Raw genomic sequence first — 15347 nt, 5'->3', positions numbered from 1 at the left:
TAAAGTGGTGCTTCAGGTTAAGAACAGTTTCAGGTTAAGAAAGGACCTCTGGAATGAATTAAGTACTTAACCCGAGGTACCACTGTATAGGAGTTCCCTTGTCTATCTTCTTGTTTCATGTGTGTGTGGTATGTAGTATTCAGGCCTATTGTTTGTTTGTTTGTTTGTGTTTTTTCTGATTAATTGCACATGCAAATCATGCATATTTTAATTGACACATGCTTGTTTTTGCTTTTTAAAATAACTATAAAAAATAACTTTTCTGACTCTATCACCCCATTCTTCTTGGCCTTCAAACAGCCAATCCTTTCCTCTAAACACATTAACAGAGGCTGATTCTCCACTAAGGGGGAAGGAATTGGGTGCCCCAGAATGAAGGAATAGGCTGCTGCAAGAGCTTGTACCAATTACAAAGATACACCTCTGCCATAATCAGGATCACAGCCATTGCAGTTAGTTTAGTTGACCTCGTTGATACCTATGAGGCTGATATCCTTGAGCTTTTGCTGCTGCATCAAACTCTCCTTCACCCATAAACATAATGAATTCTTATTGCTTGAATGAGAGCCATTTTCATGCAGGACTTGGGTTGAATTCATGATTTTCTCTGAAATTTTCCTAGTCGCCATGTGGGTTTCTGCTCTCTCTGCCCTAGCAGAGTGTGCCAAATCCTCTGAAAGCATCTATGGTTGCTGCAGGACTATTCTGCAATGTGCATTTGGAGTTCTGATCAGACAAACTCCCCCACCCCCAGCGTTGCTCTTAATGGTGAACTCCATGTTTCTTTCTCTGCTTCTCTGTAAATGTCAGAGCTAAGGATCCGGAGTGCTGTAGTCTGAATAAGAACAAGCAAAGATCCGGTGAAAAATGATCCAATATAAAATCTGTTTATTGCTCGCCATAGAAATTGCCCTTAGTTCTGACCTTTTGCTGCTGAAATGTCAGAATAAACAATATGAATGCCTTCCCACTATTGCAGGCTTGGGAGGTGGGCAGGAAGGTCTCTCTCTAAAAAGCAGGGATGGAGGTAAAAGCATTAAGATCAGCAAGCTTCCATTACGTGAGCAGCTGAAATTTATCACTCCTCTGGCAGTGAGGGTTACTTGAGTTCCTTCAGTTTAATGTTATTTTAGTGTAAAAAGAGAACCAGCTTCTCTCAGCCTTCCCTTCTTTCTTATTTGCTTTTTCCTTGCCCTCTTTTACACGGTCTAAAGTGAGGAAGGGCAGCTGGTAGATCATGTGGGTAACATCTGTTGGTTGCTTCTTAAAAATTAAAATCAATAAAACTCTTAATAGTACAGTGGTACCTCGGGTTACATACGCTTCAGGTTACAGACTCCACTAACCCAGAAATAGTACCTCGGGTTAAGAACTTTGCTTCAGGATGAGAACAGAAATCGTGCTGTGGCGGCGCGGCGGCAGCAGGAGGCCCCATTAGCTAAAGTGGCGCTTCAGGTTAAGAACAGTTTCATAATAATAATAATAATAATTTATTATTTGTACCCCGCCCATCTGGCTGGGTTTCCCCAGCCACTCTGGGCGGCTTCCAACAGAGATGAGAAATACGCTAAAATGTCACATATTAAAAACTTCTCTGAACAGGGCTGCCTTCAGATGTCTTCTGAATGTCAGGTAGTGGTTTATCGCTTTGACATCTGATGGGAGGGCATTCCACAGGGCGGGCGCCACTACCGAGAAGGCCCTCTGCCTGGTTCCCTGTAACTTGGCTTCTCGCAGTGAGGGAACCGCCAGAAGGCCCTCGGAGCTGGACCTCAGTGTCCGGGCAGAACGATGGGGGAGGAGACGCTCCTTCAGATATACTGGACCGAGGCCATTTAGGGCTTTAAAGGTCAGCACCAACACTTTGAATTGTGCTCGGAAACGTACTGGGAGCCAATGTAGGTCTTTCAATACCGGTGTTATATGGTCTCGGCGGCCACTCCCAGTCACCAGTCTAGCTGCCGCATTCTGGATTAGTTGTAGTTTCCGGGTCACCTTCAAAGGTAGCCCCACGTAGAGCGCATTGCAGTAGTCCAAGCGGGAGATAACCAGAGCATGTACCACTCTGGCGAGACAGTCTGCAGGCAGATAGGGTCTTAGCCTACGTACCAGATGGAGCTGGTAAACAGCTGCCCTGGATACAGATTTGACCTGTGCCTCCATGGACAGCTGTGAGTCCAAAATGACTCCCAGGCTGCGCACCTGGTCCTTCAGGGGCACAGTTACCCCATTCAGGACCAGGGAATCCTCCACACCTGCCCGCCTCCTGTCCCCCAAAAACAGTACTTCTGTCTTGTCAGGATTCAACCTCAATCTGTTAGCCGCCATCAGTGGCGTAGCGTGGGGGGTGCCAGGGGTGCAACATCTGGGGGGGCGCAAGTCCAGAGGGAAGGGACAAGTTCCTTCCTCCGCCGGGCTCCCCGCCGCCACCACCAGCCTTGCGCCCTAGCGCGCGCCCGCCCGCCGCCGCCGCTGCGGCTGCGCTCCACTCACTGCTCGCAGGAGGAGCAGCCGCTGCAGCAGCGCCGACGCCGCCACCAACGCCTGGCCGGGCACGGGCAGCCTCCACACCCCCCCGCCGCCGCCATCCCCTCGGCCCAGCCACAGGCGGCGGCTGCTTCTGCCGACTGGGAGGGAGGAGCCAAACCCTCCGAGAGGAAGCCGGTGGGCGGGCGAGGGTCTCCCGGCGGAAGGGGCGCCGCTGGCTCCGGCTCTCAGTGCAAGCCTCAGCCGCGGGGGGGGGGGGGGCGGGGGCGGCGGGCGAGGACGGAGCACGGCTGGAAGCCCCCGGACCAGGCTGGGGGGAGGAGAGGCGCTCGCCAAGCCCGGATCTGGAGCGCCTCGGAGCGCCCAAGGAGAGGAGAGGGCGGGGAGGCACCCGAGGGGAGGGGGCTTCGGCTGCCTCGGCCCGCGGGGACTCCGCAAATAATAAATTTAATAAATTCCTGCTGAGCCTTAAGGGGGGGTCCTTGGTTCCTTCACTCGCCCCCAGCCCCAATGGCGTAGCGTGGGGGGCGTGCAGGGGGGCCGGCCGCAACATCTGGGGGGGCGCGCTCACATTCGAGTGCTAAAATCCAGGGGTTAGGGGGCGCAAATTACTTGCCTTGCCCCGGGTGCTGACAACCCATGCTATGCCACTGGCCGCCATCCATCCTCCAACCGCTTCCAGACACTCACACAGGACCTTCACCGCCTTCACTGGTTCTGATTTAAAAGAGAGGTAGAGCTGGGTATCATCTACATACTGATGAACACCCAGCCCAAACCTCCTGATGATCTCTCCCAGAGGCTGCATGTAAATGTTGAAAAGCATGGGGGAGAGGACAGAACCCTGGGGCACCCCACAAGTGAGAGCCCAGGGGTCTGAACACTCATCCCCCACCACCACTTTCTGAACACGGCCCAGGAGGAAGGAGCGGAACCACTGTATGACAGTGCCCCCAGCTCCCAGCCCCTCAAGACGGTCCAGAAGGATGTCATGGTCGATGGTATCAAACGCCGCTGAGAGATCCAGCAGAACTAGGAAACAGCTCTCACCTTTGTCCCTAGCCCGCCGGAGATCATCAACCAGTGCGACCAAGGCAGTTTCAGTCCCATGATGAGGCCTGAATCCCGACTGGAAGGGATCCAAATGGTCCGCTTCTTCCAGGCGTGCCTGGAGTTGTTCAGCAACCACTCGCTCAATCACCTTGCCCAAGAATGGAAGGTTTGAGACTGGGCGATAATTGGCCATCGTGGCCGCATCTAAAGATGGTTTTTTAAGAAGCGGTTTAATAACCGCCTCTTTCAGCGGGTCTGGGAAGGCTCCCTCACGGAGGGAAGCATTCACCACCCCACGAAGCCCATCGCCCAGTCCTTCCCGGCTAGCTTTTATAAGCCAGGATGGGCAAGGATCCAGGAGACAGGTGGTTGGCTTCACTCGTCCAAGCAGCCTGTCCACATCCTCGGAGGTAACAGATTGGAATTGATCCCACACAACTTGACCAGACAGGACTCTAGCACTCTCCCGCCCTGGCCCTGCTCCCACGGTGGAGTCTACTTCTTCCCGAATCTGAGCGATTTTATCTGCAAAAAAATTTGCAAAATCATTGCAGGAGAACATGTGGCCCGTACTGGGCCCCGATGTTACAGGTGGTTCCGCTAAATTGTGAACCACCTGAAAGAGTCTCCTGCTGCTGTTTTCTGCAGATGCAATAGAGGCAGTGAAGAAAGTCTTCTTCGCCGTCGCTATCGCCACTTGGTAGGCTCGACGTTGAGCTCTAACCTGTGTCCGGTCAGATTCGGAATGAGTTATCCGCCACCGGCGCTCTAGCCGTCTCAACGATTGTTTCATTGCCCTCAGATCCGTGGAAAACCACGGGGCTCTCCGGGCTCCATGCAATCGGAGAGGGCGCTTCGGAGCCAAACAGTCAATAGCCCTGGTTAACTCCACATTCCAGCGGGCCACCAGGGAATCGGCTGAAAGGCCATCAACATGGGATAAAGCATCCCCTACCACTCTCTGGAAACCATTTGGATCAATTAAGTGGCGGGGGCGGACCATCCGAATCGGTCCCACCTCCCTGCAGAGGGGATGGGTCGCAGAGAAGTCCAGTTGCAGGTTAAAAACGGACCTCCGGAACGAATTAAGTACTTAACCAGAGGTACCACTGTAATGGTAAAAAGAGAGAGGAGGAGGCAGTTGGTGAGGTGGGTTGAGGAAGGAGCTGGAGGACCACCAGAAGTTGTATGGTGGCATTTTTAATTTATTTTTAAAGGAGAGGCCTTATTTATGCAGCAAACACTCCCTTTGCAACTAATAAGAAAAAAAGTACTGGCCCCTTTACATGGAATGAGCATTATGTTAAGCAAGAACAAATCTGTGGAGGCTTTGAATAATATGCGAGGTGAGAACACAGCCCCTCTAGATTATCTGTGAGGAAGACTGAAGCTTTGATAGCTCATGTTTGGGAGGGGGGGGGGAGTGTATATTGCTCCCTAGTGGAAGTTGGTTAACCTCAGTGAAATTGACTCATGGGCTCAGCTGATTTGCTGTATTGGAAAAGCATTTGAAGCTGATAAACCTGGGGAATATAATCCATAAAGAATTCATTGAGAGTTGGAGGTTGGATAGGCAGCAATGTCTGGTTCAATGTGTTTCATTCACCATCCTTTGTGCGCTACTTTCAGGGTAGGTGGAGAAATCTCTTTGAAGCACTTCTGGGAAGTTTGGTGTGGACTAGTGGAAGCAAAGTTGTTGCCTGCACTGAGTAACTAAAAGACCTGAATGTTGATCGTTTTATTACTTATTTAATAAAATTTACATGCTGCTTGATTGTAGAGAAAACTTCAAAGCAGTTTACAAAAAAGATAAAGCAATAAGATTGTCACTTAAAAATGTACAACGATAAGTTAAAGCATACAAAAAGTTACAGCATACAATAGAAATAAATTTTAAGGACCCACACTCATACACATTTTTTAAACAAAATAAAAAAAAATCCTTCCAGTAGCAGCTTAGAGACCAACTAAGTTTGTTATTGGTATGAGCTTTTGTGTGCATGCACACTTCTTCAGATACACTGAAACAGAAGTCACCAGACCCTTATATATAGTGAGAGGGTGGGGAGGGGTTTTACTCAGAAGGGTGGTGGGAATGGGTGATTGGCTGATAGGTGTGGTAAACCTGTTAACGACTGCAATTGGTTTTACAGGAAAAAGCAATGCGTGAGATGGCTAAAAATAGCTTTATGATGTATAATGAGAGAAGAATCCAATGTCTCTATTCAGACCAGGTCTCTCTATGGTTTTAAGTTTGGTAATAAGTTGCAATTCAGCAACTTCCCTTTCCACTCTATTTCTGAAATTCTTTTGTAATAAGACAGCTACTTTGAGATCTTGTATAGAATGTCCTGGGAGACTGAAGCGGCCTCCTACTGGTTTCTCTGTCTTGTGATTCCTGATGTCAGATTTATGTCCACTTATCCTTTAGCATAGGGTTTGGCCTATTTGTCCAATATAGAGAGCTGAAGGGCACTTTTGGCATTTGAATGGCATAATGAGATAAGAATCCAATGTCTCTATTCAGACTGGGTCTCTATATGATTTTAATGGTTTACCACACCTATCAGCCAATCACCCATTCCCACCACTCTTCTGAGTAATACCCCTCCCCACCCTTTGTCTATAAGGGTCTGGTGACTTCTATTTCAGTGTATCTGAAGAAGTGTGCATGCACACAAAAGCTCATACCAATAACAAACTTAGTTGGTCTCTAAGCTGCTACTGGAAGGATTTTTTTTATTTTGTTTTGGCTACGGCAGACCAACACGGCTACCTACCTGTAACATTTTCTAAACAAATTTTATGACTTCAGCATTAGTGAGCATATGTGAACGAACCATTGTAGATTATTAATTTCATGGTAACGCATATCACTCCAAAATCACAAGGTTTTTCAGTTGCATTGGATTACATAGGTTGTGATTTATCAAATGTTGAGCACAGAAACAAGTGACATAACATGCATGTGTGATCCACGCCTTGAAGACTTCGGTCTTAATGTTTTGTTTGGTTGCATTTAGTATTGAAATTGCACTTGGTGAATGAAAAGGATCTAGGACTAGGCAGCAAAGCTCCCTCCCTCCCTCTCTCTCTCTGTGTTTGTTTGTGTGCATGTGTTGGGGGGGGGGCGTACGGCACTAGCGAACTTGCAACTGAACAGGTCATGGCATATCTGCACCACCTTGGATAGTAATAGGGCCACCAATAACACTTTCACATGATACTGAGTAGCAGATAATTAACACTTTTAGCTTCACGCAACAGTCATCTGGTGCCCTTGTGAATACATCTCTGATGCTTTGCTGTGAAGGACACACATAAAAGTGATGCCCTTCTCTGGAAGGCAGGCTGATTATTGGTGAACTGTACTTTGCCCTGCGCAATTGGCTTTTTCAACGAATCATGATATTTACAAATCTTGCAGCTGTAAGATTTATAATTAAGGTAGGCGTACACTGTCACTGTGTCATGAAAGAAATGCGCACTGGTTGTGTTCAGGCATCTGTTTTCTGTTCTGGGGCAAGGACTTTGACAAAGTAAATTGCAAGCTAGTGGTGATTGATGGACAAAGATTTTGCTATGAACAGCTTGATGTGAGCCTTCTGCCTTCTTTGGCTGATCAATTTGATTGCCTAGTTGTTTACACAAGCTTAATTAACTCTGATAGATCTTGCATCAGGCTCCATCATAGATAATTATTTGTTTAGTGACATAAGAGTACGGATATTTTTTCCCTTAAAAATGGAAAGAAAAACTCTAATGACAGGAAAGCAGTGTTCTGGAAGGATTTTTTTTTCCCAGAAGAGAAGAAAGTTGGAAAAGTATGAAACTTAAAAACTTGCCAAGCTGCCATGGTGCAGCTTGCAGGTTTCCATTTCTATCACACGTGAAGACCACGCAGCATGTGAGTTGCTGTGTGAAGACACCAGCAGGCATCAGGATGCAGTGGCAGACCTACATTTTGGGGGCCCTGAAGCTTGAACTGTTATGAGTGCCCCTTCGCAACCAGCAATGAGGTCTGGGTAACTACAATGGTACCTCAGGTTACATATGCTTCAGGTTACAGACTCCGCTAACCCAGAAATAGTGCTTCAGGTTAAGAACTTTGCTTCAGGATGAGAACAAAATCATGTTTCGGTGGCGGCAGGAAGCCCCATTAGCTAAAGTGGTGCTTCAGGTTAAGAACAGTATCAGGTTAAGTACGGACCTCCGGAACGAATTAAGTACTTAACCTGAGGTACCACTGTACTGCTATCTTCTTCAGTGCGGTTGTTCCATGACAGATCACCAGATTTATTAATTTTTTAAAATGAACTGCTACATCCCAGACTGTTTAAAACTTCTGTACTGGATTATCTCACATGTCAAAGTCACTGGTGTGAATAAAGTTTCCTTATGCCTTATAGTTTTCACGTTATGTGGGGAGGATGCATATTAGGGAAATGTATGCATGAATAAAGTCCCTTCTGGGGCCCCTCTGGGATTAGGGCCCCTGAAACTTGAGCTTCATTAGTTTCATAGTAGATCCGCCCCATCAGTGTGGTTTGCTAATGCAAGGTCCTTAGGGATATTCTGTTGACTTGGGTTAGGGGTGAGGGCCACATACATTTTATCCTAACCTTTGTGGAGGATTGCACCTGCCAAGAAAGCATGAGGTAAAGTTTTGAACAGTTTCTCTTTGTGACAACCATTAATATTGCAAGGGTTCCCAATCTTATTTTATTTTTAAAATGGCACCTGTTGGCACCAATTATTCATTCACCCTGAACCCTTGAATAGCTAGGGTGCTGGTGAGACCACTCTTAGTTATTCAACTTGAGGCTAGCTTTCCTCCTGCAAGAAGTATTTCTCATTGTTCAGATTTTTAGTCCTTCAGCATATATAATGCAAGGTTGGTGACAGCATTCTTTAATCCTCTAGCTTGGGAAGGCTTTCTTCTGATCCTCCTGTGTTGTGGTTTTTATGTGTTATATTGTCTTCATTGATTTTATGGCATTTTATCTTACTTTACTGTATATTTTGTTTTTAATATGCTGTTCTCCACTTTGGGTGCCCTTGGGCCAAAAGGTGATAAACAAACTGTAATAATGTTGATAATATAATAATGGTGATGATGCTAATAAAAAAGTGATTTATCTGTGCATTAAATCCTCTTCCACATTTTTCTTGGCAGCTTGTAGACTACAGGGTCGAATTTAGTAAATGGTGGGTGACGGAGTTCAAGACCATCAAGTTTCCTTCCCATGGAACAGTCTTTGACTACTACATTGACCCAGAAACAAAGAAATTTGAGCACTGGTCCAAGCTCATCCCCAAATTTGACTTTGATCCAGAAATGCCACTACAGGTAGGTAATTATCCTTATGTGTGTGTTTGTGAGACAATATTAAACAAAGAGGTTGGATAAGAATGTGTAAGCATATTATCTCCGTTAATTTTTGCACATTGGTAATGAATGCTGCTTTATAAGTAGAGAATTGATGCTATGCCTACTAGAATGGCCATACAATCACCTATTGCAGGAGTGGTAGCCTTACCTATGCTCCAGTCATTCATGGTGTTGCTGTTCAGTTCTGATCCTCTTCTCTGCTGCCACTTCCATGCTGCTGCTTTTGCTGCTCCTGGCTGTGCTTTTCCTTGTTTTTGGGTGGTTATAATGATTGGACAGTGCTTTTTCAATGAATTGGGCAGTGTTCATTGAAAAGAAGTTCACGTAAAGGAGTGTGCTGAAGTGTCCCTTCTTGCCCGGAGGATGAATGGTTGTCTCTGACCAAATATTGAGATTGCAGATATTTGTGGATAACCATTTCACACTAAGTGTGTTACCTTGAACAGCCTTTATGCCCAGAGAAGCAGCTGAGATACTGAGGCTGTGGAGCACCTTTAGCAGCTTTCTGATCTGAGCATCAGATACACTGCAGTGAATGGAACTGTGTGTTTGTTGGAGGGCATTCACAGATAATCAAGGATTCAGATAGGCAAGAAGCCCCCTGATGAATTCATTTTATTTACTGGTTCTGTTTCGAAGCCAATCTTTGCATTTTGTGATGTATAGTTCCTAGTTTTTGAGCACTTATGAGAGGCAGGTCTGATTTATCCTCTTTCACTTATATTTATTATAGGCTGGTATTGAAGTTGTCATTTTGATAGAAAGTTGGATATCTGTACCATGGCCTGCAGGCCGTAGGGGGGCAGAGTTTGCCTGAAAAAAGGTCTCTACACAGAGAACAGCCTGTGATCCCAGGCTCTTAACTGAATCTCTCTGCTCTTGTTTCAGCGGGATTATTGTTTCAATGTATTGGCCTCTGACTAATGTTGTGCAAAATGCTTGCAATGACAGGTTCTGATTCCATCTAGTTGGAAATAGCCAAATGAAATTATAACTGAGTTTAATAAGAAAACAGCATTTGGCTTATTCATCACTCCTTAAGGAAACACACACACACACACACACACACACACATATGCACATACATACAATATTTTGTTTGCAGAGAGCAGGCATCTAACTGTGGCAAGCAGTGTTACTCAAAAGAGAGCCCAGTAAGGGACACTGATGAAGTATATGTCCTTGCTGTTTTTCTCCTCTGCTCATTTCCCTTTTTTCCAGCCACATTATTGCATTCTGCAACACACTTAGAAAATACAGTTCTTATTTTTGTGTGTCAGGATGTTCACAAGGGATACTGGCAATATAAGCATTCATTTGGTTTGATATTATCTGGTGCACATCACATGGCTATATTGCTGTCTAGGGCTGTGGGATTATTAAAGTCTCAAAATGGGGTCACCGCTTGCCTTTCTGATATTCTTATTCCCCAGGCTCCCCAAAATGCTAGGTAAAGAGTGTGTGCAGATGACCTGCACTCCGCATAGCAAGTTACTTTTCTTTGGAAGGCAGGCTGTGGTTTTTGAGCTGTTGTGCTTTTGCCTAAGCCCCTACAGTTGATCCAAGTCAGTGTGGTCCGCAATGAAAGGAAGCAAATGTTGCTGGTGTGAGTCAGCGAGGCTAGGAAGAAGCGTAATGGGTGGAAGTAGTTGTGTGAGATCTGTAAGTTGGCCTTTCCTGACACTGAACACCTGGGAGAGGACTTTCAAGCCAACCAGGCCTACTTAGAAATTAACCTGGAAGGCATTAATGAACCAGTCCAATCTACGAGTTGCTGTTTGTGTTTCCAAATATACACCTTCTCAACAAGCTGCTTGTATTCAGTGGTTGGGTCTGTTTTTTCCACATTTAAAAGACACACGTCTCTTTGTGTGTCTGCAAATATTTTCTGTTTGCTTCCTTGTGTTTTGAAGCATATGCTACATTGGAAACAGCCCTAAGCGCAACAGCACTTATAGTTATCGTTATCAGTGGTATTGTTATCAGTGGAGGGCTGGAGGAAGGGGCCACACTTCAGCTGATGCCACGCAGTGCCAACTACCAGTTCCATGTTTCTGACTTGCCCTGCTTTGATATGTAGGGTGCTGTGGGGCTCATGACAGATGCCTGTCATTCTCCCATCAGGCCTGCCTGGTACACACCACTGAGACCATCCGGGTGCGATACTTCATGGATCAGCTCTTGGAGAAACGCAGACCAGTCATGCTGGTGGGAAATGCAGGCACAGGGAAGTCTGTGATTGTAGGAGATAAACTGTCTCTGCTGGATTCCGAGGAGTACCTGGTGAAGAACGTTCCTTTTAATTACTACACCACGTCTGCCATGCTGCAAGGTAAATAAGTAGGTGAAATGAAAAGGGTAAATTAAAAGGGAAGCTACTAAGGTAGAATAAATTGTGCTATGAGACACTCAGAATAAATGCATGCTCCAAAACAAAGAAGAAATTGTTGCGTGGCTGAACTGAAGTGTTGAAGCTGTTGTTCTGAGTTGCTTTTGCATTTTAAAATAGTTTCACAGAAAATAATAACTGGAAGTATAACAATCACAACTCAGAGAGTAAACAGAATCCTTTGTCATGTTGAAGAGTAATTCATACATAAAAGGAAAGGGTAAAAAAAAGGTAAAGGACCCCTGACAGTTACCGTAAGTCCAGTTGCAGATGACTCTGGGGTTGTGGCATTCATCTCGCTTTACAGGCCAAGGGAGCCGGCGTTTGTCCACAGAAAGTTTTCCCAGGTCATGTGGCCAGCCACCTCTGATGCAATGGAAGACCGAAACCAGAGCAGCGCATGGATACGCCATTTACCTACCTGCCGGAGTGGTACCTATTTATCTACTAGCACTTTTGGTGTGCTTTCGAATTGCTAGGTTGGCAGGAGCTGGGACCAAGCAATGGGAGCTCACCTCGTAGCGGGGATTTGAACCGCTAACCTTCCAAGTGGCAAGCCCAAGAGGCTCAGTGGTTTAGACCACAGCACCACCCGCGTCCCTAAAAGGAGAGGGTAAATTCCATCAAATTTGTCAATTTATAAGTCAGATTAAATTTAAAGTGGTGAGTCTTTAAGAAGGAGGCTTTAGTGGGTGGTTCTCTAGACCAGATGGATGGGAGGTTGCCTGCTCTTAATGGGGTCACACTCCCTCTGAAAGAGCAAGTATGTAGCTTAGGAGTACTTCTGGATCCTTTGCTATCACTTTTGAGGCTCAGGTGGCCTCAGTGGTGTCAAGTGCCTTCCATCAGTTTTAGCTGATGGCCCAGCTGCATCCCTATGGGAACAGGGATAGCCTAATTTCTCTTGTCTATGCTCTGGTAGCCTCTAGGTTAGATTACTGCAATGTGTTATACATAGGGCTAAGATGTTTTGGAAACTTCAGCTGGTACAGAATTCAGCAGCCAGTCTGCTCACTGGGGCAAGACTGTTTGAGCATATTGCACCAATCTTGATCTGACTGCACTGGCTGCCAATGAGTTTCCCAGCCCAATTCAAAGTGCTGGTTCTGACCTATAAAGCCTTACATGGCTCAAGACCACCATACCTCAAGGACTGCCTCTCCCCATAAAAAACCATCCCGGACACTGCGTTCATCATCTGAGGCTCTTCTTCATGTGCCTCCTTTATGAGAGGTCCAGAAGGTGACAACACAAGAGCAGGCCTTTTCTGTGGTGGCTCCTTGTTTGTGGAATGCTCTCCTCAGGGAGGCTTGCCTGACACCTTCATTATGTATCTTTAGGCACCCAGCAAAAACATTTCTCTATAACCAGCCCTTTGGCTGATTAACATTCTATGACCTTTTAAATGCATTTGTGGGAGTTTTTGTTTTATTATGTATTTTGTATTCTCATTTTGTATTTTTATGTTGTGGAACCGCTCTGTGATAAATGGTGTAAGCTTGATCCATATCCCTGCAACAGTGCCCTAAATAAGAGACAATTTCCTTTTTGTTTTTGTTCTGTTTGTTCTACACTTCAGTGCTGTTGAGATTAAAATGGGCCTGAAGGAAGTGTGCATATGCCACTTCACTCAAATGGCTTTTTCATTGGCGGGAACCCAGTGTTAGTGCATTGTTTCGAATTGGGGAGTCAGATAGTGAGGGTTGGGGTTTTTTTTACAGCACATTTGTTTGGCTCTAATTGAATATGCAAGTTAAATATTTTAGTATAAAAGGCACCATATGTGAAAACAGGAATGCCACTAATTCATACATTTTGCAGCAACAGAATAAGTAGTTCTAGCTAGAAATATTTAGGCATGGAGAATGCTGCAGGTGATTTGTCACTGCTCACAGCTTCCTCTGTCTTTTAATAATCCCAGCTGGAAACCTGGTCATAGTTTAATAAATGCTGTGTAAACAATGCAGTTTCAGGTAGCGCATGCATATGGAAAATGCCCTGAGGGGGCCTATTCATGGTTTCATTCTTCCAGTGTCCGTATTACAGTGGTCTATTGTGTATATTGAATCATTTATAGGGATCTACCTGCCTTTAGGGGCACCAATGCATTCAGACGTGTTTGGGATAAATATAGCTTAAAGTCGGGGGGGGGGGACGATGACGATGACAACAGGTGATGTCCAGACTATGCTCACCTTTTGAAAACTATAGATATATTGTGATCTGGATGGGATCCAGATCAGGGAGATCTTGAATTAAATAAACTTGGTGTCTCTCAGTTAAGGTGTATGGAGGAGGTGGAGAAAATATGCATGTGCCTGAGACCTGCTCCTGATTTCAGCATAACTCTAGAGTTTGAGTATGTATAATCTGAACAGGCTCACTGCAAAGGTGGATTTGGGGCAGCGCAACTGCTTCCGCCCTACTGGCTGCTGAGCCTAGGGAGCACCGCAGGGTGTTGCAAGTATCACATAGTGAATTGAGCAGAACGGAAGGCGAGAGATTAGCCCAGGGGTCGGCAAGGTTTACCTCGTCTGGGCTGGTTCACTCCAGCAGAGATCCCTCTGTGAGCCAGATCACACACATACGCCCGTGATTTCCGACGTCTGCGCAAACGCGATTTCCAGTGCCATAGAAGCGAGTCCCCGCAGTGGTGGGGACTTGTCAAGTGGGCTGCTCAGTTCAGGAGCAGCTCATGGGCTGGTTAAACGACCCCCGCAGGCCGCTTGTGGCCTATGGGCTTAGGTTGCTGACCCCTGGGATAGGCTTTGAAAGACCAAAGTCTGCCCCTGACCACTGTTAACATTTGAGTATCCCTATGGTGGTGATTTGCTGTTACCTAAATGAATGTGGCTCGGGGAACAAATGTCATGCATCTCTGGAAGTTTCAGCAGCAAACACTTCTTTTGAGAAAAAAATTGATCCACATTTCAAACAGAGGAAAGGTGTTGACAGTCATTAAAGTACAAACACATTCTTCATTTCATTTTCCAGATTCTGCTTGAAAGAGGTTGGAGTTTGTGAGAGTTCATAATGAGCCAAACAACAGTGGTGTTTCTGTATATCTTTATTTGTAGGAAAATTTATAAACTGCCGCTTAAGATAAGACTATCAGCAGGGTGTACAATAAAATAATAAAAACATCACAAGATTATAAAACCTTCGTGCACAAGTGAGCCCCAACACACACATTTTAGTGCCAAAGGGAAAAGCTTTTTCTTGCTGTTGAGATGTATACAGATAAATGGCAGCAACATTTTTTCCCATATTTACTTGGACTGAGAGTTATGGCCAGAGGCTGGGGCACAGAATCCGAATAAGTTATCCACAGGGTGGGTTAGTGTAAGAATGTGCCTCAGACATGGTTGCTGGTGTGTGCTGAACATGATTTATACCCCTTGCATCTTGGTTTATGCTGCTCAGTGTTTAGATTTACTTGGTTCTGTTTTGCAGTTTATCATTTGGCGGCTATTTCTAACGGGTGTTTGTTTCACTCTTTTTAAAACTTAACAGTCAGCCAGAATAATAAATGACATTCCAGAGAGCTTCAGAGACACCGTTTGTTTGCCCAACATCAGTTTCAGGAGAAGGAAGCAACTACACAATGCCTGCCAACGCCAATACTTTCCTATAGTGCTGCATTACTGACCTAAGGAGATCTGTGACCCACAGATCATATCTATCTGTTCACAGTCGTATCAGGGAGAACTGACCTCCTCATCACTAGAGTGACTGATTTAGTCACCATTTGCTCCAAGGATCTGTGTATTGGCATGGGCGTGAAAGGGTGCTGGACCATGTGCCTGTAATGAAGACTGGGAGACTCCCTTGCAGGAGTTCACAGGAAGCAGCAAGTCTGTGAGGAAAAATGGCACAGTTTTTACAGGCACTATCCACCTGCAGCCTTGCCTTCTTTCCTTGCAGCTCCAACTTAGCTTTCTTGGTTGCAAACATTATAGGGGAATTTGTGGCGTTTTGAGAAGGTGCAAAATAATCCACAAGACTTCTCACAGCCTTTTATACTGC

At 45.6% G+C, this 15347-nt stretch overlaps 1 protein-coding gene across 1 annotated transcript in view; it reads left to right on the top strand.

Moving 5' to 3' along the window:
• DNAH9 (dynein axonemal heavy chain 9) overlaps window positions 1-15347 on the top strand; it is a 192836-nt gene that overhangs the window by 66177 nt on the left and 111312 nt on the right. Inside the window, exons 37-38 of the mRNA XM_083725741.1 lie at window positions 8717-8890; window positions 11057-11264. Coding sequence (XP_083581867.1) covers window positions 8717-8890; window positions 11057-11264 — 382 coding nt within the window. The remainder of the gene's footprint in view (window positions 1-8716; window positions 8891-11056; window positions 11265-15347) is intronic.

This window comes from Podarcis gaigeae (genome assembly GCF_964106915.1).
Source record: "Podarcis gaigeae genome assembly, chromosome: 2".
NCBI classification, from domain to species: Eukaryota; Metazoa; Chordata; class Lepidosauria; order Squamata; family Lacertidae; genus Podarcis; species Podarcis gaigeae.
Note: the sequence above shows the minus strand (reverse complement) of the source record. Positions and strands in the feature narration are given on the sequence as shown.